At 40.4% G+C, this 24,913-nt stretch overlaps 2 protein-coding genes across 4 annotated transcripts in view; one reads left to right on the top strand and one right to left on the bottom strand.

Annotated features, from left to right (window-relative positions):
- Positions 1-3,387, bottom strand: part of MTREX (Mtr4 exosome RNA helicase) — an 83,085-nt gene extending 79,698 nt beyond the window's left edge. Inside the window, exons 1-3 of the mRNA XM_005300847.5 lie at positions 3,053-3,387; positions 2,389-2,526; positions 703-769 (exon numbers count right to left, since the gene is read on the bottom strand). Coding sequence (XP_005300904.3) covers positions 703-769; positions 2,389-2,526; positions 3,053-3,387 — 540 coding nt within the window. The remainder of the gene's footprint in view (positions 1-702; positions 770-2,388; positions 2,527-3,052) is intronic.
- Positions 3,388-3,531: 144 nt separating this feature from the next.
- The window catches only part of DHX29 (DExH-box helicase 29), a 35,281-nt gene continuing 13,899 nt past the window's right edge, over positions 3,532-24,913 (top strand). For 2 of the 3 annotated variants that reach the window (XR_006176168.2, XM_005300850.5), the window contains exons 1-15: positions 3,532-3,767; positions 6,283-6,356; positions 7,949-8,062; positions 9,108-9,237; positions 10,155-10,294; positions 10,953-11,078; positions 11,621-11,747; positions 12,052-12,207; positions 12,894-13,059; positions 14,671-14,791; positions 15,804-16,406; positions 19,562-19,705; positions 19,816-19,992; positions 21,424-21,564; positions 24,571-24,715. Coding sequence is in view for 2 of the 3 variants with exons in the window: in XM_005300850.5 (XP_005300907.2) it covers positions 3,584-3,767; positions 6,283-6,356; positions 7,949-8,062; positions 9,108-9,237; positions 10,155-10,294; positions 10,953-11,078; positions 11,621-11,747; positions 12,052-12,207; positions 12,894-13,059; positions 14,671-14,791; positions 15,804-16,406; positions 19,562-19,705; positions 19,816-19,992; positions 21,424-21,564; positions 24,571-24,715 (2,548 nt within the window). In the remaining variant the exon portion in view is untranslated. The remainder of the gene's footprint in view (positions 3,768-6,282; positions 6,357-7,948; positions 8,063-9,107; positions 9,238-10,154; positions 10,295-10,952; positions 11,079-11,620; positions 11,748-12,051; positions 12,208-12,893; positions 13,060-14,670; positions 14,792-15,803; positions 16,407-19,561; positions 19,706-19,815; positions 19,993-21,423; positions 21,565-24,570; positions 24,716-24,913) is intronic. The other variant, XM_042857531.2, reaches the window with a different exon arrangement.

Raw genomic sequence — 24,913 nt, 5'->3', positions numbered from 1 at the left:
GTTTTTTCCACTTTCTGCCTATCATGCACTAGCACAACACTGTTTTCTATAAAAGCCTTATTTAGGTCTACAATGATTTGACGAGTTCTTTTCATTTCCTGTACTATTCTGTAGTATTATCATGCACTGTTGAAGAGCTGCACTCCACCACAAATGTGGCTGCATTTCATTGATAGGTTCAATTATCATTACAGCAACTATAATCCGCTAGGCACTTTCCAGACACAGGAAATGAATGGTAGCCTACCATATATATAATGGGCTGTAGAGACTTAAGAGTTTCTATGGTCAGCTGCTTTCTTACAAGTTTAACAGCAGAAGTGGGTTGAGTAAGCTCTATATCACTGAAATGGATGTTGAGAAGCTTAATTGGTGATATCAGAATGCAAGTCTGAAAGATACAGCCTAATTTAGAATTTAAGCCCTTTACAAGGACATTTTTTCTATCTTTTACCGAGAACCAAAAACATTATGAGTATTCAGTAAGCGTTAACATAAAGTGCTTTGAGATTCACAGATGAAAGGCAATGTAGAAATGTAGAGAGTACAAAAACACCAAACAGAATATTAAGATAGTAATGATTATAGCAAAAAGATTAAAGAGCTTCACTGGAAAGTTGTAACTCAAAAAGGTGAAAGACAAGACATTCATATAAAACAAAATTCTACACACCATAAAATAAATGCTCTTACGGTGCTCACCTCATGTGTACAACCTTCAACAGTCTCAACAGCTTGCACCTTTACTTTCGGCATCAGGTCTGCCAGACTAAATAAAGAAACGTTAACTAGTACTATCAAACTATACTGAGGTCATATTTCTACATCTCATTCCTACATACATAAATTAAACATTTAAAAAGATGACATTACGACAGAGGGAACTAATACCAAAACTAAATTATGGGGTATCAAAATTGCTAACAAATATACTTTAACCATTTTTGGATTTGCAACACAATTTTTAAAATGAATTATATGAATCATAAAAATTGCCTTATTCTATCAACACCACCTTCACAGCAGTCAGCATATGCTGAAAGCCTCTTAATTCAAACTGTCTTCAAAACTGATCAAAGCAAAGTATAGGCATGGTGTGTATACTATTGTTTTCAGATCCCCCCTCTCAAGACTCCCCTCTTGATTTCTGAAAGTGCCTGTACCTCAGAAATTAGACTGCCTCTCACGCAGCAGCCTGAACTGAAGCTGGCAAGCTCCTTTGCTACGGAACCAGTCCCACTTATGACAACAAGGAGGGGACACCTCAACAATGTGACAGGTGATGTAGCCTAACAGAAAAAGCACAAGACTAAGAACAGAGAACTCCTATATTCTCCCAGTTCCAACATGGACTTTTTGCCCTTGGTCAAATCACAGGCTTTCTGCGTTAGTTTCCCATCTGTAAAATGCAGGACTTGTTATCTCCCTGTGATACTGCAGCATTTAATTAATTTTTGCAAAGAATAAAAGTTAAAAAAATCCCCAAAATGCATGCAAAACCCTCCATTGACTTAGTCCACTGGAAAAAAATTAAAATGTATATAGACCATAGCACAAGTGGCTAGGTGGTTCTTCCACTGAAGCAACAGGCTGCAGGAATCACCCCTCACGTTATTATATATAAAATGCATTAGTAAAATTAGTATGCATCCCCACAAAACAAAACCCTCCTCTAAGTTTCTGAGGCCAGCACTATGCATAGTGGTTTGATCACTGTGGGCAAGAATCCATCACACTTAGAAATCCTAATCTTTTCAGAATGCTTTGACTAAATTTTACCCCTAGCAAACACAAAGAAAATTCGGTCTTAAAAGACCTCTATCCACTTCTAGAGCCACAACAAGATCACAGGTCTTCAGCACTCTTCATGACCATACTCCATCCATTATCTTGTCTCTATATACTCCCACAGCTCTTTTCTCTGTACGCCATTTTCCACTGTCCATCATTCAAAAACAATGGTTTGTTTCAGTCAGCTGACCAGCAGCTGCCTCCTTGTGCATCTCTCATTTTCCCATCCCTTTCTATAAAACACAAGCCACACATTCATCACTTTTAAGGTAGCTTCAACCAATAACCCGTTGCCCAAATTCCAATGGCAACACTTATTAGTAGCCATTCAAACCTCACCAGCCATTTTTGTTTGTTGTAGTCACCACCTTTACATCTCTTTATTTTATTTTAACTTTATTTTAAGCTCGCCAATGTTGTAACTACTCTTCCCCGAGAGAAGTTTGACTAGAGATATGTAGTCATATCTTTAATAACTTCCCCAAGCTTTCTCATTCATTTAAATAGTCCTGACTCTAGAGCCTCAACTTGTGATATAATTCAGACAACGATAACAGCAAACACTCTGCCTATACCAGATAACAAACTAAGTCTTACTTAATATCTTCTGAAACATCCTCTATCTTGGATTTCTTTCCAAAAATAGCATAATCTGTGCTATCAACCTCTGCCTCTCTTTTGGTTTTCCCTGGGATGTTCGTAGAGCCTGCCGGAGATTTGCCATCTGAGCGTTTCCTGTAATGCAAACAAACAGATTTCAGATTTGCCTTTAAAATACCTCTAAAGGGGGGAAATGGCTCTGCTATCTACGGTGGAGTAGAGCTTGGGCACCCGTGTTTGTAGAAAATGCTGTTTACAAAGCATAAAAAATCTCCCCAATGGCTTCTGGAAAATGCCAAACCCACCTCAGCCTCACGCTCCAGGCGGAGATCACAAGCTGTCTCGGGGAGAGACCGTGTGTATGTACCGCACTAAGCGTACTGGGGCCAAAATCCAACACAGATGTAAATCCCCACTAACCCCACAGCGGCAAGGGGCCGCCTCTGCCTGTGGCGGACACTCCCAGTACCGCCTGGGGGGAGGGGGCAGCCCCCCCGCTGTAGGGAAAGCAGCGCTGCATCCCGGGAGCCGGACTCTCTTCGGGCCCCGCCGTGGTGACGAGCGCAAGCCCGGTCCCCACGCGTGCGAGCCGGCGTTGGACGGGGAGAGGAGCAGGCTTATACCGAGGGCAGAGCCTCGGCCGCGCCGACTAGCCTCTCACCCGGCCTTGCTGGCAGCCTCGGCCGCGGCCGCTTTGCCCTTCTTGGCCCCAGAGGCAGCGGAATCGTCCTCGAACACGCTGAACAGATCGTCTCCAAAGGCGTCCGCCATCGCTGCAGCCTGTCCCACAGCGCCCCGCGCGCACCACGGACCTGCTCCTCCTCCGACCCTGCGCTGCGCCGGAAGGGGAAGGCGCGCGGCACGAGCCGGGCTGCACCGGGCAGGAAATCCCGTAGGCGCCCAGCCCACGGGTGGAGATAGAAGAGATGTTCTCCCACAATACAGCGCGCTCCCAGGCGCAAGCATTCCCACAATACATCGCGGCGCCATCAGCATCCTAACGTGACCTTTGGCCGGAAGTGGCTGCAAGGACCATAGAGTTTCAGCAAGCTCGCGGCGCTGGCCAATCAGAACATTGCTCGCCGCGCTGCGTGAGGCTCTGTGGTACCCGGATGTAAAAAGTCCGGCGCTGTGACTGCGGGGCCGGCCGGCTGCGTTGCCGTGCGGACTCGGCGCCCCTGCTGCGGGCGCTATGGGCGGCAAGAACAAGAAGCACAAGGGGGGCGGCGCCGGGGCCGTTCACGCCGCTGTGTCCGCGGCCACGGCTGTTGCCAGGGCTAAAGCGGCTGCCGAGTCCGGAGCCGCCGGAGAGGCTGCGGGCAAGAGACCCGCCGTGAGGCCGGCCCTGGTATCCAAGGAGCCCCGCGTCAAGCAAGGTAGCGCCGGCGGGGGTCCCTCTTTTCCCATCTATCTCCCTGGCGCACGCGGCCGGCGCCGCTCGCCTGCTCCCTCGGCGCGCCGTTCCCTGCCCCACAGGCCGCTGCGCTTAGGGGCAGACTCTGGCGCGGGTCCCCAGCTGCAGCACCGGGGACTGGTCTGACCCTTCGGGCGCTGCCCGCCCCGCACTTTCCCCAGCGCTAAACCTCCCTTCAGCCGCGGAGACGGGCGCGGTCACCCTCCCGGCCAAGGGCACAGGGGTGAAGTCCGGACACGCGGTAGGACGGGTTTAGTCAGGGCTGCTGCTGGGACCTCCCTGGGCACTTAGAGCTGGCCTTGGAGCCCGCTTTTTGTATGCCTCGTTGCAGCACGGGCAGCCCCAATTTAAGGGTTCCAAAATCATGAGCTGGACCCACACGGAGCAGGTGATTGACTGAAAAATCAGGATGCTTTAAATAAATAATAAACTTTGAAGATGGGGGTTGCCTTTACGGTTTAGATTTCCACCCACAACCATGAGGGCTCAACGCTGTTGTTAAAATGAAAGTTGAGATTGAGTTTTAATCAAAGGAGCTGGATTTTTAGGAAGAGCAAGAGCCTCCCATAACCATGTGAATTGCCAACACTGTGATTACTAGTAATGGGCGTTCTGCAGTCAGCATCACCCTCAGTGATACCTCTGCAGCCCCTTTGTCTTCTGCAGCATTACACAAGTGTCTCTGTGGGCAGAATTTGGTACTGAAGTAAACATTTCTGATAACCCATAAGAAGGAATAGTATCCAGCTCACTTAGCACCAACTGTGCTGGCTTTCCAGGGCTCATAGGAATAAAAAGCAGTAAAAACTTATTTTTATTCAGTAAAATCTGCAGATCTAACGAGCTGGATAGTTATAGGGCTTGTATTACTGTAATATCTGAGCACCTTCCAGTTACAATATAAACAATATCTTGTGTTTTTCCTAACCCCTGGGAGGTTAATTTTTTTAAGAGCTTTCTGTGAATAGGAGTATTGTATGTCTTTATACGTATGAAGAATATGATTTAACACTAAACGGACCAATTGGACATTTAGTTCTGTATATGGTTAGCTCTGAGGTTGTTCTTAGCTCTTCAGGAAGTGAGTTCCAGTCAAGTTCCACTACTTGTGAAAGTTTTGTAACCTACACACAGGAGCCTCCCTTTATTGTTCAACGTGGAATGTTACAGAAGCCGACTCCAATGGAACTAGGGCTAATTCCATAGATGGCTGTGGTTAACAAGCATGTATATCTTAAACATGGACTCTCTGCTCAATAGGTTTAGAAAGCAGCGCATTGGAATGATGATCCTGATAGTTTGGTAGACTGCTGGTTTTTGCATTTGTAACGGAATAGGAACAGATCTGAGTAAGATGTCTCAGTTTGCGTAGTCTATATGTAGGGCCCTACCAAATTCACGGTCAGTTTTGGTCAATTTCACGGTCATAGGATTTTAAAAATCGTAAATTTTATGATTTCAGCTATTTAAATCTAAAATTTTACTGTGTTGTAATTGTAGAGGTCCTGACCCAAAAAGGAGTTGGGGGGGGGGGGGTCTGGGTTGCGGTATTGCTACCCTTACTTCTGTGCTGCTGCTGGCGGCAGCATTGCCTTCAGAGCTGGGCAGCTGGAGAGCAGCAACTGCTGGCCAGGAGCCCAGCTCTGAAGGCAGAGCTGCCACCAGCAGCACTGCAGAAGTATGGATGGCATGGTATTGCGACCCTTACTTCTGCACTGCTGCTTGCCACTGTCCGGCTGCCCAGTTCTGAAGGCAGCAACTCATAAGTAGGGGTGGCTTGATATGGTATTGCCACTCCTGTGCTGCTGCTGGCAGGGGGCTGCCTTCAGAGCTGGGCGCTTGGCCAACAGCTACCGCTCTCCAGCCACCCAGCTCTGAAGGCAGTGCAGAAGTAAGGGTGGCAGTACTGCAACCCCCCCTAAAATAACCTTGTGAACTCTCCTGCAATTCCCTTTTGGGTCAGGACCCCCAATTTGAGAAACGCTGGTCTCCCCTCTGAAATCTGTATAGTATAGGGTAAAACACACACAAGACCGGATTCACGGGGGGAGAAGAGATTTCACAGTCCGTGATGAGTTTTTCATAGCCATGAATTTGGTAGGGCCCTGTCTATATGTAAAGTCAACTCTGGAATAGGGAGGCATACAGAAAGTATAATCTAGAAGATTATAATACAGAAAATTTTGCCAGAGTTAATATGTGTCTACCAAACACTATGGAATCCCAATCAAACCATATGCCACAAGATGCTTAAAAATTTCAGTTGCAGTAAATCCTCTACCTGAAAAATGTATTAATTCGCAAGCAACTACTGAAATAAAGTAGTTACTTAAGATTGGATATGTCCATCTATTTATCGAAAAATGTTATATACCTTCTCTTACAATATAGGTAGGCCACGTGTTCTGCTTTAGATCATTTAAATTATATGCCTATCTGCTTTGCTCATTTAAGTAATATTTCTTTGGAATTTGCAGGTCCAAAAACCTACAGTTTTGGTTCCACACCTGATTCTAGTGCTGCTGCAAATCTGGATAAATCTATCCTTAAAGTGAGTAGGTCTTTCAAGAAAAAACAGCTTCATTTTTTTTTTTTTTTTTTTTTTTAAATACCAGGGTTGGAAGGGACCTCAGGAGGTCATCTAGTCTAACCCCCTGCTCAAAGCAGGACCAATCCCCAGACAGATTTTTTTGCCCCAGATCCCTAAATGGCCCCTTCAAGAATTGAGCTCTGAACCCTGGGTTTAGCAGGCCAATGTTCAAACCACTGAGCTATCCCTCCCCCATTCTTCCTCATACCTTGTTATTTAGTCTGTAGCACATGAAAGCATACTGGACTCTAGAAATATGCAGACATCCTTTCTGTTGAGTTTTATGTGACAGGTGGAGCAGCTTCAAGAAAACAGTCAAGACATATTAGTATTTTCATCATGAGGAAACTTTATCTGATTTGAAATATAATTCTGTGAACTTTAAAATATTTGATCTCTGAAATTAACTTTGGTGTATTGTAAAAATATATTGCATGCCAAAGAGCTGTGCAAAACCAGTTTCTTTTGGTGGTGGGTTTTTTATAGGATTTTAGTCTCTTATTGATATAAACTTTGTGTCCGTGACAGGATTTTGTTCCCTATGTAAGATCTAATCCTTTTACATAAGCAGCTTCAATAAGATTGACATGGGGATTAAGGGCAAGCAGGATTTGGTCGATAGTCTATAAACGACAGGTATTCAAAGGATGTTGAAAATAGCCAAATATTGTGGCCTGATCAAATCACTTGTTTTGACTGGGTTTTTTTCAAATTAGTATTGTCATATGTCAAAGATCATGTTACAACTTGTCTCAATACAAAATTAATATAATATGACTTGAGCAATCTGGTTGGTAAAGGGCATTATTTCTTTACAAAAGCCATGTTCTTGTTAGCTGAAACTGCCTCTGCTATTTTTTTGGAGTGAGAGTATAGGTTTTTTTCTACATCCTTTCAATTCTTTGAGTCTGCAGCGACTGCTAGCAAGGGTGCAAAGCAGGAACTGAACCAAGTCCATTTGCTTATTTCACAGAGCCAGTCACAAAGTAGTTATCTGCAATATTCAGTTGCTGACTGCCTGCTGTTTTGGAGCTGAATGTGTGTTTTTTGGTTTAAACTAAAACCAAAACTTTAAATTTAAAGATGGAGGCCCAGGTCTCACTTAAAGGTTTCAGTGGTGCTCAAGCAGATCTGTATCTTTCTCTTGCTTAAACCTCTCTAAGAGCTACTGTATGTTCAGATAGCTGACAGTTTTTGTTGTTGTTTTTTTAAGTCCTAGTTCTTTGTCTTTGTGTTGCATTTCCCTAAAAGCAAAATAGGCCCCCTCTTTAATAGAGAAAGCTTTCTCCACAATTTAGGCAAGAGAGCATCATAACTTAAAAAAAAAGAGAGAGAGAGAATATTCAATCTTCTGCTAGTATCTTGCCCAACAATACGCATAAGAGGTTTCCTAAAGTAGGCGAGAATTGGAAAAATAAAGGGTTTTGTGGGTAAGGAGTCTCTTGCCTTCTTATCTCTCTTTTTTCTTGTCTGTCTCTGATGTTGTAGTGTATCTTAGTTTATATTTTGTAAGATTTTATTTAGTTTATAATGACTAGTATCTGTCTCCACAGGTAGTGATTAACAGTAACTTGGAAAAAAGGATTATTGGAGTAATCAATGAGCACAAAAAGCAAAGTGATGACAAGGGAATGATTTCTAGAAGACTTACTGCCAAAAAATTACAGGTGGAGTATAAATCTTTTTTTCTTTTTTCTTTCTAGATCAACATTTATTCAGTGATAGTAAATAGGTTACTTTTCTGTCACTTTTACTTTAGTATTTGGTGTAAGCCAAGTTTTCTCATTTTACAATATAACATAATTTTGTTAAAAACTTCAAAATCTCAGATATCAAATGTAATTGGCCAGTTGAATGTCCTCACCAATGTAAGTCAATAGTTGAAGATGTTTGGGTGTGAGGTGAAATAAGTAATCATTTGAGTGGAACATGAGAGGGCTTGAAAACTCCAGTGGTGAGTGGGAAGATCTTCTTGGCAAGCATGACTGTAAACCACTTATTTTTTCAGAATTTAAGATTTCATTTTAAGAAGTTCTAGTTCTTATGGTGACAAAGAACCTTCCAAACTTAAATAGCTGCAGTGTTTTCCTGAGCATTCATATGGCTCTAGTGCCTTTGTTGCTGCAGTTCAAATCCCTATGGGAGCCATAAAACTGTCAAGTAATGTCAGTTCCATGCTTGGGAATGCAATTAGTACATTAAGCTTACTCTGGAGCAGAGGACTGAAATTGAGTCTGAGGGGAGGGGCAGATTACCCCAGACTCTTCCTCTCTCGAGCCTCCTATCTGCTATGAAGAATAGAATAGTTGTTTCCTACCCCTCATGCTAACCTAATAACACAAAGCTGGAGTCCCATGCAGGATCTAGGGACAGAACTCTCCCCTTTCCAAAAGCTGGAGGTGGCCTGGAATTATGCTCATCACAGTGCAGTCTTTGGATCATTGATGGAGATTTCCACCCTTGTCTTTCTGGTTGGTTAGGCCTGTGAAATTATTTTTTTATTTTAAATGGGGTTTAACAATAATCTTAAATAGTGAATTTTGTTTATTCTTTAGTATGCTTTCTGATGCCTGTACCTTTGCAGTTTGCATCTTTTTAATACCAAATTTCTTATCTTTTCAGAATTTTACAAACCTTTTTTCTAAATTGGCATTATTTCTACAGCTTAAATCAATTTCCTTCTTAAAATATACTAATTATCTTTATTTGTAGGATGTATATATGGCTTTGCAAGGATTTTCTTTTAAGACTGAGGACATTGAGGAAGCTATGAAAAATACAATTTTGTATGGTGGTGATCTTCACTCTGCACTTGACTGGCTTTGTTTAAATCTTTCTGATGGTAAGCATCATACCTGAGAAGTGACTTTTAGGTACCAAAGTTTTTTTTTTTTTAATCTTTTGTAACTGATTTCTATTGAGCAAGTTTTTGTCTTGCTTTTAGTGACCATGACAGTGTATGGTACCACTTATTCTTAAGAGCAGGAATTTTGCTTTTTCCATTTTCTTTCACTAGCAGTGCCATTAGGTAGTCTATAGAAAAAAACGTTTCCATAAAAATACGGTATAGAAAAGACAAGATGGGTGAGATTTTTTTTTTTTTTTTTATTGGACCAACATCTGCTGGTGAAAGAGAATTTGGTGCAGTGAAAGATATTACCTCATGTGTCTCATATCCTAGAACCAACAAGGCTTCGACAACACTGCAGATGGCGTGGAAATGTGTTCCTATTGTAGATTGAAGGAGCACTCTGCAGCAGAGAAACCTTGGCACCACAGTGTCCCTCAGAAGGCTCAAAGGAAATTCATTAAATCATACATAAAGAGAGAAAATCCCCAAGTGGGCCTTGTATTCTACAGTTGCCTTTAAAGATGTGAATTACAGGTGGTTTGTGTTAATTTGACCCTGTTGTACAAGAGCAATAGCAATCACTGTGGTATGGAAATGCTACATAGTAGTAACAGTTTATTTCAATAGGATTAGTAGCAATTAGAACCAGGCGCAGAGTTGCTACTTTTTCTAGCTGTGTTTCGGACTTTCTGCCTAACTTTGGGCAAGTCATTTAATCTCTCTACCTCCATTTATGCATCTACAGAATCGGTATAACAAGCAGAAATCAGTATCTGCTCAGGTGAATATCAAGACCTGGGTTTGATTCAGTCCTACATGGTGTTTATTTCTTATTTTTAGTTTGCACCCAGTGCCATTGAAAGTTATTTTTTTTTTCCTGTTACTTGGAATTACTTTTTATGTTAAAGATGCATTACCTGAAGGATTTAGTCAGCAGTTTGAAGAAGAGCAACACAAACCTAGAGCAAAATTTCGTTCTCCTGTGCCACGGAGTGAAACTCCTCAGATACCAAACAATAAAAAGAAGGAAGATGGACCTGAAATAAAGGTAATTTTGAGGAATTATGGAAAGGAGTTCTCAATGGTTAAACTCTCACTGACTTTAGTAGGAGCAGAGTTATGTCAATGTAGAACATTATTGAAAATCCCATCCTGTGTGTTCAGTAATTTAAAGTACATAGAAGGATTTCTATTCTCTAGAATGTAATGGTTGTAAAGATGTAACTTTTTTCACTTGAAGCTCAATAAATGAAAGTTTTTTATGAAGTTTTGGTGGTAACATTTGACTTGCTGGAAAAAATACCAAGTCCCAGTACAGTTAAATCTCCTACTCTCCAGCCCCCACAACTCATTAATTCCATTTACCACTGCTGTATTCTGTAGAACAACACATACACCTGGATGTAATTTTTATTGATTTGTGCCTATATAAGTTTGCCTCTGTGGTTTAGGAGTCCAGTACCACAAGTTATCAAATCTTAATCAAGATTCCACATAACCCTCTCTCCCTCCCTTCCCTGTTTCCCCCATAGTGGTTGTAAAACATTTATCTCACCATCAAAAAGGCATGTATATAAATTGTGTGATGTTGCTTGAAATTCAAAACAATTAAAAAAACATTTCTCAAATATTGACCAAAACAGCGATTAAACCTTTTCAGCTTCCTTTACAATTATCTTTTTAATCCTGGCTGTTCTTCCTAATAGAGAGATACCATGAAAGACGAAGAGATGAGTATGAAGGAATGGATTCTGCAGTATGCTGAGCAACAGAGTGATGATGAGAAAAGCGAGTCTGTGAAAAACGCAGAAGATGAGGAAAAGTTTGACCCTGTAAGCCGGAGAGCGATTTGTATAGGGAGTCTTTCTTTCAAATGGCAGTTTTCATGTGGTATTTGTGTAAACTCTGGCTCTACCATATGTGTGTATTTGTTGAAAATCAAGGGCTGAATAACTGATTTAATCATTGTCTTAGTTTTTGTAGATTTGACAGATTTGCAGGCAGAAGGAGGAGGGTTTAAAAAAAAAAAAACCTTCTAGAAGTAATGCTTCCTAAGTCATTCTCCCTTTTGTTTTTGTGTTGAATGCAAAACTTTTGCTGCATAGTGCTAGAAAGGAAAATGCAGTCCCTTGAAGACTTAAACAAGTGGGATAATTGTTGTTTTCCATTCCCGCCCTTGTGAAAAGTAATATTTAGCCTTTTATTTTTATTTGTGAAATTAGAATTGTTCATTCTCCTGCAAAAGGATTTCTTTCATATAAATATTGTGTTGGTGTGCACGGGGTTTGGGAGGGAATATGCTTTATTATGTAGTTTGTAATTAATTTCACCTGCAAAATATCCAGGATGTAACTAATGATCTTGTTTGGAATAGAATGAAAGATATGTGCATTTGGCTACAAAGCTTTTGGAAGCAAAGGAACAGGCAAGTTCCTCCAAGCAAGATAAAGACAAGCAAAGCCAGAAGGTAGCACAAGAAAAAATAAGAAGAATTCAGCATGGTATGGACATTCAAATTATCTGTACCTTTTAATAAACTTACATTTTTAATTGTACAGTCATACTTTTGCTGGTAAATCTATCAACTATTAGGAAAAATCTCCTTAAGATGATACTTAAGTACCTTTTAACTGGTTTCATATCATTGCATGAATTGCAGACCTGCATGAATTTATTTTTGGTGTGACCCAAGATATTGAAAAATAACTGATTTTACTGGGTGCATTTCTGGCTGTCCAACTGTCACGTTTTCAAAGGATGAGTGGTAAGCACATAAGAAAAAACAGCACCTGTTTCCTTTTGCAGAAATGGCAGCACTAGAAGAACATCCTGTGTTTAATCCAGCTATAAAAATTTCAAACCAACAACAAAATGAAAAGAAAAAATCGCCCTTGCCTCCTGAAGCTCATTTGAACTTGAACTTGCTTGAAAAATCTGGAGCTGCTGCAGAGGAAGAGAAGGGTATGATTGAAATTAAGAACAATACAAACTTCATTTACTGTACTCCAGTTAACTAAAGATTTGTAAAGGCCCCTGGATTGTGCATTCTTCTGTATGGTATGGGACCCCAAACCCTGGATTACAATGAAGATAGGATGAGCCAACTTAACTTCCCAGCTGACTTTAAAAGCAATATATTAATTGTAACACAGCAGCTTTAAAGCTTCCCCCCTCCCCCCCCAGTTGTCACTTATGAGTCAGATCATGATTTGAATACATCTTTCTGTAGGTGGAAAGCTAATGTGATGATTCACTGCGTCACCAGTCAGACGTTAATTTCCTTCAACAAAGATCTTTAATTGAAACCTTTGACTATTATTTGGGATGAGTGATATCCTATATTGGTCCTGAACTACCAAGATCAAATCTAGTATTCTTTTAAAGAATTATAGCTGTATGCCAGATTTGCTATAATTAAGATTAAGTATAGATGTCGCCATACTGAATCAGGCTAGTATTCTGTGTTTGACAGTGGCTAGTATTTGTACTTACTAAACATAAATGCAGAGTCTTTCTAAAAAATTTTACTTTCTTCTAAAAATGCCTAGGTCAAGAGAAAATTACTTTGGGTTCATTCAAGAATTAAGAAAGTTTGGAGCCTCCATGTGAACATCTAAAATAATGTAAATTTTGTTCTACCATTTCAGTGAAAAAAAGGGAGCCTCGAGATGTAAGGAATTTTGACTACACTGCTCGAAGTTGGACTGGTAAATCTCCTAAACAGTTTTTGATCGATTGGTGCAGGAAAAATTTCCCCAAGAGTCCAAATCCTTCTTTTGAAAAAGTTCCGGTGGGTAGATATTGGAAATGTAGGTATGTACTTCTAGTAAAGCTGAATTTTCTACTGATTCATTTAACTATCTAAACTCTAGGTGCTTCCATTTAATTGAATGACTCTAAACATACATACTTGTTACTTTTTTGGGGGTATTGACGCAATTTGACAAATTTTACACAAATTTGTAAAATCAGTGTCACTGAATATGCATTTTTCACTGAAAAAAGTGTTGGTGAAAAAATTTTATCCAGCTCTACATATGGTAAGCTTTCATACAATATTTTGCAATAATGCCCACATCATCTAAGTACAGTAACTCCTCAGTCGTCCCAGTTAACGTTGTTTTGTTGCTGATCAATTAGGGAACATGCTCGTTTAAAGTTACGCAATGCTCCCTTATAACGTTCGGCAGCCTCCTGCTTTGTCCACTGCTTGCAGAAAGAGCAGCCTGTTGGAGCTAGCTGGTGGGGGGCTTGGAACCAGGGTGTACCGGCACCCCCCCTATCAGCTCCCCTCTCCCATAAGTTCCCTGTGTGGCAGCTGCCCAGCAGGCTAGCAATTGCTGGTCAGTTCAGCTGTCCATCCCACCACTGCTATGTGCTGCTCCTGCCCTCTGCCTTGGAGCTGCTCCTGGGAGCCTCGTGCTTGGTGTGCAAGGGGGGTGCTAATGTCAGGGTGTCCCACTCCCCCTGCAACTTTACCCCATCGGGCCATCTCCATCGTGGGGGACGACACACGACAGGGCTCAGGATGGAGGGAGCTTGCTGGTAGCAGGTGCCGTCTCAACTTGCTGATCTACTTAAAAAGGCAGCGTAGAGTGGGGTCAGCATATTTAAAGGGGCAATGCTTGTCTGTCTGTCTCTCTCTCTCTCTCTCTCTCTCTCTCTCTCTCTGCCATGCTGTCTCCCCTCCCTCCATTCGTGCTGCCGTGTAGAGTGTGACGCTACATTAACAACAATATGTTAACCCTTCAGGGCTCAGTCAAGTGCTAGTTCATCATCTAGCAGTAAGGCATTCCCTGGGAAATATCTCATTCTCTTCCACCCTCTGACTTCACCACCTCAACCACGCTTCACAATCATCATTGCTGTGTACAGTATTACATTGTTTAAAACTTATACTGTGTATATGTGTGTGAAATATAGTCTTTTTTTGTCTGGCGAAAAAAATTTCCCTGGAACCTAACCCCCACTCCCCTTTACATTAATTCTTATGGGGAAATTGGATTCGCTTAACATCATTTCGCTTAAAGTAGCATTTTTCAGGAACATAACTACAACATTAAGCAAGGGGTTACTGTAAATGTTTGTTTCCACAAGTAGGTCACTTTAAGTTTTAATCAAAGGTGCTTTGGGTCTACTTGGTTTTGCTTTTTCAAAAAACAAACAACCCTACAGGTTATTGCAATCTCCCCTAGAGATCAGTTCCATAAACCTGTTACTACACTTCTTTATTTGTTTTATGTTGAACCCTTAACAGTTAATGATTTTATTTGTGTAGTGTTCTTTGTCTGATAACCTTCAGTTTCCACTTATTTGAATGTTACATATTAAGCAAAAATAGTAGGTTTAGTGCTACACCTACTACTAAATAGAAATGTCTGTCTGAAATATGATTTTATAGAACTGGTTTTTCTATCTTTGAAGGGTTAAGGTTACCAAATCAGTTGATGTAATGGCAGTGTGTCCTACAATTGTGACAGAGGATAGTATGCAAGCTCAGCATCTGGCTGCTACATTGGCTCTCTATCACTTAGTCAAAGGACAGGTAAGATTTTCACTACACTAGATTCTTAAGATGGAATGTATTGTCACATTAAGATTTTATTTGCTGACATAATATCCATATTCATCTTTTAATAATCTGAATCAGTAAAGATTTTCTAAGCTGGAATTCTCCCCGTAAATTAAACATTCACTTGTCCTAATTGAAAGTGCCAAACATAATCATGTGAGGCCGCAACGTGTGGCAAGACTTCATAGTGTGGAATAGTTAAATATTGTAAAAAAGTTAAAAACATTTTCTACCAGTTGCAGTACCCATAGGTAGAAACAGATGCTCAACATGGTTACAAATATATGAACTTTCACCTTGCTTTCTTCCCCTTTTTACTTGTTGGACTTGCTCATTTAGAGAGAATTAGTGAGCTCTGGTATTTAAGTTGTTCTTTGGAGTAGTTTTTGATAATGTGAGAAATTATCTTGTGTCTACTGTTTAGCAGTATAGTTGTCAAATAAATAAAACAGCAATACTTCTGCATCAGAGTATAGAAGACTTAATATTTTAATTTAATCAATCAGTCAATGAATTCACGTACAATCCTTGTGACAGTGTAAGAGCAAAAGGTCTTTAAACATCCCTATTGTACATTTTTTTTTTTAATATGGTCTGTTGAAATAACTGATACTCCTTAAGTTTCATATATACTTTTTTCCTTGTTTTTATTTTTTTATATATCTTTATTCTAAATGTAGGATTTGGGAAAACTAATCATTCCTTAGCTGCAATCAAATACTAGCAACATATTTAAGGGAAGATTTGAGGTCTCAAATAAAAATGTTGTCATAGAAAGTACCCACACAGACTCTGAAGACAAGTGATTAAAATCTGCATCTATAGAGAGGAAGTTTTTAAGTATTTGGATCAGTGGTATAGTCTTTCATTTCTTAAAGATTTTTTTTAAGGTAACTTCTAGAATTTTTAAATTGATTTGTAGGTGAAATGTCAGTGAAACTACAGAATAATACATATTGTCACTTTTTCTATGTTTTCTCTAAAGTCGGTTCATCAGTTGCTGCCTCCCCCATATCGAGATGTTTGGTTAGAATGGAGTGAAACTGAAAAGAAAAAGGAAGAAGAAAGCAAGTTAGAAACTAACAAACCTCGTGATAACTTTATTGCTAAGTTATTAAACAAACTCAAACAGCAGCAGCAACAGCAGCAATCTGAAAACAAACCCAAAGTATCAGAAGATCCAGAGGACTCCTGGGAAAACTTAGTTTCCGAAGAGGACTTCAACAGACTGTCTCTTGAGACCACAAGCACAGATGATTTGGAACCTGTGAGGATCCTGTTTAAAAAACTTCAAAGTTCCTCCAGATACCAGAGACTTTTAAAGGAGCGACAACAGTTACCTGTGTTTAAACACAGACATTCAATCATAGAAACTCTTAAAAAGCATAGAGTAGTTGTTGTGGCTGGAGAAACAGGCAGTGGCAAAAGTACCCAAGTGCCCCATTTCTTGTTGGAGGATTTGCTGTTAAATGTGGGGGCATCAAGTAAATGTAATATTGTCTGCACACAACCCCGAAGGATCTCAGCAGTGAGTCTGGCTACCAGAGTTTGTGAAGAAATGGGCTGTGAAACTGGACCTGGAGGAAGAGTAAGCTACTACTTGATTCATGGCTAATTGCTTGGGCAACTGGTTTTATAGGAAATTTATTTTTCTGTACATACTGGAAGCCACATAATGTTTAGCATGATTTTACTTAAAGATCTCTTTCCTTTGCCTTAAAACGCATTTTCCTATGCTTTTTGTTACACTGGATTACTAACTAATAGGGCTGTCAAGCGATGAAGAAAAAATTAATCGCACTGTTAATAATAGAAGACCATTTATTTAAATATTTTTGGATGTTTTCTACTTTTTTAAATATATTGTATTGTTATAATTGAAATCAAAGTGTACATTGCTCATTTTATATTAATATTTTATTACAAATATTTGCACTGTAAAAAACAAAAGAAATAGTATTTTTCAATTCACCTAATACAAGTACTGTAGTGCAATCTTTGTCATGAAAGTTGAACTTACAAATGTAGAATTATGTACAAAAAAAACTGCATTCAAAAATAAAACAATGTAAAACTTTAGAGCCTACAAATCTAATCAGTCCATATCTTGTTCAGCCAATTGCTCAGACAAACAAGTTTGTTTACATTTGCAGGAGATAATGTTGCCCGCTTCTTGTTCACAATGTCGCATGAAAGTGAGAACAGGTGTTCCCATGGCACTATTGTAGCCAGCGTCACAAGATATTTACATGCCAGATGTGCTAAAGATTCATATGTCCCTTCATGCTTCAACCACCATTCTAGAGGACATGCGCTTGTGCTGATGACAGGTTCTCCTTGATAATAGCGTAAAGCAGTGCAGACCGACGCATGTTCATTTTCATCATCCGAGTCAGCTGCCACCAGAAGAAGGTTGATTTTCTTTTTTGGTGGGTCGGGTTCTATATTTTTCTCATTGGAATGTTGCTCTTTTAAGACTTCTGAAAGCATGCTCCACACCTCATCCCTCTCAGATTTTGGAAGGCACTTCAGATTCTTAAACCTTGGCTCGTGTGCTGTAGCTATCTTTAGAAATCTCACATTGGTAACCTTCTTTGCATTTTGTCAAATCTGCAGTGAAAGTGTTCTTAAAATGATGATAGTCCTCATCCAAGACTACTAAAACATGAAATATATGGCAGAATGCAGGTAAAATAGAGCTGGAGATGTACAATTCTCCCCCAAGGAGTTGTCACAAATTTAATACATTATTTTTTAAATAAGAAGTGGACAGCATTATCTCCCGTAAATGTAAACAAACTTGTTGGTCTTAGCGATTGACTGAACGAGAAGTAGGACTGAGTGGACTTGTAGGCTCTAAAGCTTTGCATTGTTTTGTTTTGTTTTTGAGTGCAGTTATGTAACAAAAAAAATCTACATTTGTAAGTTGCACTTTCACAATAAAGCGACTGCACTACAGTACTTGTATGAGGTGAATTGAAAAATACTGTTTCTTTTTGTTTTTTACAGCGCAAATATTTGTTAAAAATAATATAAAGTGAGCAGTGTACACTTTGTAGTCTGTTGTAATTGAAATCAATATATTTAAAAATGTAGAAAAAATCCCAAAATATTTAATAAATTTAAATTGTATTGTATTTAAAAATGCGATTTTTAAAACTGCAATTAATCACGATTAATTTTATTTTAGTTAATTGCGTAAGTTAACTTCCACATTTTCAGTTTGGCTCAAATCATGTGTAATACTGAGGGGCAGGGCCAGATTAATGCAGGGGCTTTAAGGGCTGCAGCCCAGGGCCTCGGGCTAAGGAGGGCCCCGCAAAAATAAATCCATAATTATATATGATTCAGTGGTCACCAACCCGTGGATCATGATCAACTGGTTGATCCTGGCTCCTCTGCCAGTTGATCGCGATCTCCAAGCCACTAAAACTCCAGTGGCGCAGCAGGGCTCAGGCAGGCTGCCTGCGTGCCGTGGCCTAATGCCACTCCTCTCCGCACGCCATCCCCGCCCCCAGCACCATCCCCCGCAGCTCGGCCAATGGGAGCTGTGGGGGCAGCACTTGTGGGCACAGGCAGCACATGGAGACACGCTGTCCTCCTCCCCCGAGAAGCGTGCAGAGACATGCCAGCAGCCGGCTGCTTCCGGGAGCGGCATGGGGCTATGGCAGGCAGCCTGTCTGAGCTCTGCTGCACCGCTGGCCGGGAGCCACCTGTGGTAAGTGCCTCCTGGCCAGAGCTTGCACCTCACACCTGCTCCTGCACCCCAACCCCCTGCCCCAGATCAGAATCCCCCTCCTGCACCAAACTCCCTCCCAGAACCCTCACCCTCTCCTGCACCCCAACACTCTGCCCCAGCCTGGAGCCCCCTCCTGCACCCAAACTCCCTCCCAGAAAGAAACTAATATAACAGCTGTTCTAAGGTAAGAAGTAGGCTATTTTGAATTAACTATATTCTACATGTTTTAAGACTGAAATGTAACCACAGAACAGCTTTGTTAATTAAAAGGCAAGTTTAGTATAGCATCAATAGCCTCGATGCCATAATTGTGATCATTTTGTTTTAAATTAGGAAAAAGACTTGTATACAGGGGCCCCCCAAACTCTAATAGCCCTGGGACCACAGGAGAGTTAATCCAGCCCTGCTGGGGGGGTGGGTGGGTGTGTGTGTGTGTGTGTGTGACACTGATACAGTTGCACTGAAAAAATCATTGCCTTAATTTCCCAATATGTGGGCTTTGTGAGGATTTATCCATAGTGAACTTTAAATATGAGCTGTACAAGTGCTATTCTAACTATCTCATTGGCAACTGTCAATATACACCTCTACCTCGATATAACGCTGTCCTCGGGAGCCAAAAAACCTTACCGTGTTATAGGTGAAACCGCGTTCTATCGAACTTGCTTTGATCCACCAGAGTGCGCAGCCCCGCTCCCCCGGAGCACTGCTTTACTGCATTATATCTGAATTCGTGTTATATCGGGTCGCATTATATCTGGGTAGAGGTGTACTTAACTTTCTAGTCCAAGACCTCCCTTAATTTATATCAAGTAGAAACTAATAATTGTGTCAAATTTTGTTTTGGATTTGAAAATAATTCACCATGCTATTTTACTAGTAGTTTATGCAGTGCCTGAATTCAGTGTTTAATCTTAATTTTAATCTTTGTGTATCTGTGATATATCTAGTATTTTAAACCACTGCTATACATTTTAAATACTATCCTATAAATTGTTTTGTAGAATTCCTTGTGTGGATATCAAATCCGTATGGAATCCCGAACGGGAGAAGCTACTAGATTATTATACTGTACAACAGGAGTTCTGCTTCGGAAACTGCAGGACGACAGTCTTCTTTCAAATATATCTCATGTTATTGTAGACGAGGTTAGCAATTCTCTTACTTCTACTTTGCTTTTGCACAATTGTATCTTTCATGGGAATTATTTGTATTTATGCCTCAGACTAATTCACTCTTTACATCCTTTTAATTCAAGGTTCATGAAAGAAGTGTCCAGTCTGATTTCTTGCTAATCATTCTGAAGGAGATCTTACATAAACGTTCAGACCTGCATTTGATTTTAATGAGTGCTACTGTAGACAGTGAAAAGTTTTCCAGCTATTTCACCCACTGTCCCATTCTAAGGATTTCAGGAAGGAGTTACCCTGTTGAGGTATGTAAATGTTTCTTTATATCTACCCACACAAATAAGTTCCAGTAATATGTCATCCAGTTGTATCTGTTACAGCAGCAAGAGAAGGTAGTTTTTCATCTGAATTTAAAACCATTTTAGTTCTTTTTATCTTTAAAAATCCTAAAATGGCTTCAGTGGTTCTAAGAACAGAACTCTGTACTTGGATTTACATCATATTTTGCCTCTGCCAATTCAGACCATCCACAGAATAATTGAGACCATCCACAGAAATTCTTAAACATCATTTTTAATTGTGTGTGTGTGTGTGTGTGTGTGTGTGTGTGTGTGTGTGTGTATATATACATATATATATATATATATATATATATATATATATATATATATATATATATATATATATATGATATAATACATACACACACACATACATACATATATAATATATATATATAAAAATATTTTTTGTAGATGTGCAGTATAAATGAAAATCAAATTTTAAGTTCCTTCTGTTTCTGTGGCCCTGACGCTTGCAATTTTCCTTTGATGTGTTCTGTTGTGTTAGGCTCGCATTTCAAAATGTCTCTCCTCTTACTGTTTATCTTTCACCTTATAATTTTTTTATCAAATACTTAGTAACTTTGAGATGCCAAGTAATGTTAAAGCAATATATATGGAGTATTCTATGCGAATTGCTGCACATCAATACTGACTGATATATCTCTGTTGCTGAATACTAGATGCACTAGTCATCTAGTATTAAATGACCAAGTACATTGATTGGTTACTTGTTATTGTCTTCATTTTTATTTGTGGGGGGGGGAAAAGGTAAAATAACTAAAATGCTGCTTACAGGGTTTCTAATATACCACATACAGTGCACTAAATACACAATCCATCACAATTTATTTTTGTGATCCAGCATTGTTAAAGCTGTGATACACAAGGACAAAGCCTCTAACACATCCTTCTTGCTGCTTTAATTTGGTTTACTGACTTGCTCAGTTTTTTAATATGCTCCTAAAGTAATAGAGTGATTCACTTTGTTTCCATATAAATAATAAGTGAAAAGGGAAAGATCTCCTTGTGATATTTATTTTTTCCCCACCCCACCTCACAGACCTCTGGGCTGCTGTTTGGGTATGGGGGGTGGGTGCAGAAGGGGGATCCTTAACATTGTTATAGATACTTAATAGCTGTATATTGCTTTGCCCTTTTAGAGGAAGGAGCAGAAAAAGGGAGTGGCACTATATGTTGAGGAGCAACATATAGCGCAACTCCATTTTTCTGCTGTTAAGGAGCAGCATATAGTTTACTGTAGACGGTAGGATCTTCTTTCTTAGCTAGTGTTGTAGGAAATTTCCTTTTCAATCCTAAGAGTGTGTGCTTTAGAAAGACAAAAAGGATGTAAGTTTATTTTTTGTATTTACTCCTCTCAAACTAATTCTGTAGGTTTTCCACGTGGAAAATGTTATTGAGGAAATTGGTTATGTTCTGGAGAAGGACTCTGAATATTGTCAGAAGTTCATGGAGGAGGAGGAAGAAATAACAATAAATGTTACTAGCAAAGGCGGAGGAATCACAAAGCATCAGGTAAAACACATATTTTCTCTTCGGACAATCTTGTTTAAGAACATAAGAATGGCCATGCTGAGTCAGACCAATGGTCCATCAAGCCCAGGATTCTATCTTCCAACAGTGGCCAGTGCCAGATGCTTAACGGGGCATGAACGGAACAGAGCAGCTTATCAAGTGATCCATTCCCTGTGGTCCAGACCTAGCTTCTGGCAGTTGGAAGTTTAGGGACATCCAGAGCATGGGGTTGTCCCCCTGCCAATCTTGGCTAATAGCCATTGATGGACCTATCCTCCATGAACCTAATCTAATTTTTTGTTGAACCCAGTTATGTTTTTGGCCTTCACGACGTCCCATGGCAATGAATTCCACAGGTTGACTGCATTGGGTGAAGAAGTACTTTCTTTTAAATCTGCTGTCTATTAATTTCTTTGGATGATCCCCAGTTCTTGTATTATGTGACTGGGTAAATAACCCTTGCCTAGTCACCTTTCTCCACACCATTCATGATTTTATAGACCTCTGTCATATCCTCCCTTAGTCAACTCTTTTCTAAAATGCATAGTCCCAGGCATTTTAATCTCTCCTTGTTTAGAAGCTATTCCATACCCCTGATGATTTTGGTTACCCTTCTCTGCACCTTTTCCTATTCTAATGTATCTTTTTATGAGAAGAGTTGTCCAGAACTGTGCACAGTATTCAAAGTTTGGGCATACCATGAATTTGTGTAGTAATAGTGTATTTTCTGTTCTTTCTCTTTTTTTCTTTTTGACAGCTGATCCATTTGCACAATGGTATCAAATCATCACAATTAATACAATACTAATTTAGCTATATACAATTATGATATTTCCAATGGTTATGAAACCATATATTCAGCAACTTACTGAGTCATCAACTGCGTGTGTTCTGGTGGCTTCATCAACAATTATTTGCGGCTGCCCTGCTGTCACTACATTTTTTTAATGTTGATTCCCAGTTAAATTGTACCTTCAACATCTTGTGCACACTCCCAACTCTTGATACATTTAAGCAAATACTGGGCAAAGCTCTTGAATATACTCAGGAACAATTCTGCTTAGTTATGAAGATGAACTAAGGAGAGCGGACAGAGGAAAAGTGATGTCCCTCTTCCAAGCTGCTTCCTGCCACTTGGGATGCCAAAATGAGACACTACTTACAGTGGATTATCTAGATGTAAAAATTATTATATCACATGTTCTGCTCCCCACTTCAAGGTGAGCTCCCCCTAAGTGTGGTTCATATGTCTTGCAGGGCTCTGTGGAACTAGTTCCCCTTGGTGGGGCTTAGATGCCCTTCGGGGCTTCACTCCTCCCCACTGGCTAGTTGGCTGTATGTTGTATGAGAAAGGGAGGAGACTAAGTGGTAGCACTCTCCTGAGCACCACCCAGTCACTGCCCAAAATGATAGTAGGTAGGGCACTAGTTAGGGCAGATCTTCATGTATTATGATTGTCCCTCTCCTTTCTGAATGCTTTGATTAGCAGTGAAATAGTTGATATTAGTGGCATTTAAATTATCATTAGACTTAAGAATTCTCACATTACTGAGATAGATAGGGGCAGCTCACATCTCTGAGCCCTAACTCAGGGCTTGTCTACACTTAAAATGCTACAGCGGCTGTGCTGCTATAGTGCTGTTGTCAGAGGCTACCGGTGTGGTGCTTCTGCTTTCTCCTGTTGATATCACTTGGCTGCGTGCGTGTGTTCCCTCTGTGTGCTGCCCCAGCTCTGCGCAGATAGCTGACACAGCAGACCCGACGAGAACCCCCAATGACCACAGAGTCTAGTAAGGTACAAAGGCACCTCGGCCAGGTTTATTGCGATCTCGGACACAATTGCAGTTCCCCGTAGATTACTTAGTCTACCGGGCATACTACTAATAGATGCCTCTTGGCAAGGACCCGGCTCAGTGGCGGGACTTTCCACTGCCCCCGTGGCCGGACAAAGATACCACCCCAGGGATACATTCTTATACACAGGTACAAACAAGTTACACATCACTCCTGACGTATTGAGGTGCAGCCCCTCTACGCAACAAGGTACAACCCCTCTACGTAGTAAGGGGCCGCCTCGCACCTTGTACCTATTGGTTCGATCAAAACAACTCTATCTATCATTTTACCCTTTTGCCCCTGTCATTGGGATGGGTCGGCCTGTTCCATGTTATCTGTGGAATGTTCCCGTATGGTATGTCTTGGTACCATGTTTATACTGTAACTTTGCTAGGTGAATATATTTTTATGCAATATCAGCCCTTTCCTTGCCAACTTCTGTGAGCAGGGCCTGCCTCTGGCTCACAGCTTAGCTTTGCTTTATGTTAGCTAAGTCTTGACCATTACTTTAGTTCAGGCCTTAGGCCTCATACCAGGCCTCTGATACCAAGGTTTATATCTCAGGGCCTCCTCTTACTACAAGTGCTACTACCTACACTGATGAGAGGGGTTCTCTGATGTAGATAATCCATCTCCCCAAGAGGTGGTTAGGTTGATGGAAGAATTCTGTCAACCTAGCACTGTCTACACTGGGACTTAGGTTGGCTTAATAATGCCAGTCAGAGTGTGGCTTTTGCACACCCTGACCGACATAGTTAAACCACCAAATTTTCTAGTGTAGACCAGAGCTCAGACAAACATGACTGCCTCAGTTTACATTTTAGTTCACATTTTCATGGTTTCTTTTGCAGCAATAAGAGCTAGAAGAGACTTGCTTGTTACTTTTTAAATTAAAGCACAGGTTCTGGAGCACAGGATAGCAGCCTCAAAAACAAAAAGTACCAGCTTGCCAGGCCTTTGTGAGATGGTCCAGTGTGAGCACTAGGGATGGACAAGATGGACCTAATGGAACTTTATTATTATAAAATGGACTATATGATGTCCATTTTGTACATATTTTGCCTTACAAGACAATGAAGCTAAAACACTTAAAGGGCATAAATGTCTACGTTCTCCTCTCTTGCCTTCCTCTTACATAAAGTTAATGTTACCAATTTCTTTCCCTTTTAGGAATATGTCCCACTCCAGTCTGGATCAGGTGTTGATTTGGATCCTTACTATCAGAAGTATAGCAATCGTACACAGCAAGCAATCTTCTACATGAATCCCTACAAGATCAACCTTGACCTTATCTTGGAATTGCTTGCCTTCTTAGGTACTTTGGCACTTCCTAAAATGTTTGTGGATTTTTAAAAATTCTTTCAATGCTCACTTTCCACATATTTTGAGACTCCACTTTCATGGATTTCTTATTGTTTACTAATGATGCTTGGTACTAGTAAGGATGTTTGATTTCATTCCTATTAATGATGCCTCCCAGAAAGGGCCCAGCTCAGGAATCATAGAGTAGTAT

Source organism: Chrysemys picta, chromosome 6 (genome assembly GCF_011386835.1).
Source record: "Chrysemys picta bellii isolate R12L10 chromosome 6, ASM1138683v2, whole genome shotgun sequence".
Lineage (NCBI taxonomy): Eukaryota > Metazoa > Chordata > Testudines > Emydidae > Chrysemys > Chrysemys picta.
Note: the sequence above shows the minus strand (reverse complement) of the source record. Positions and strands in the feature narration are given on the sequence as shown.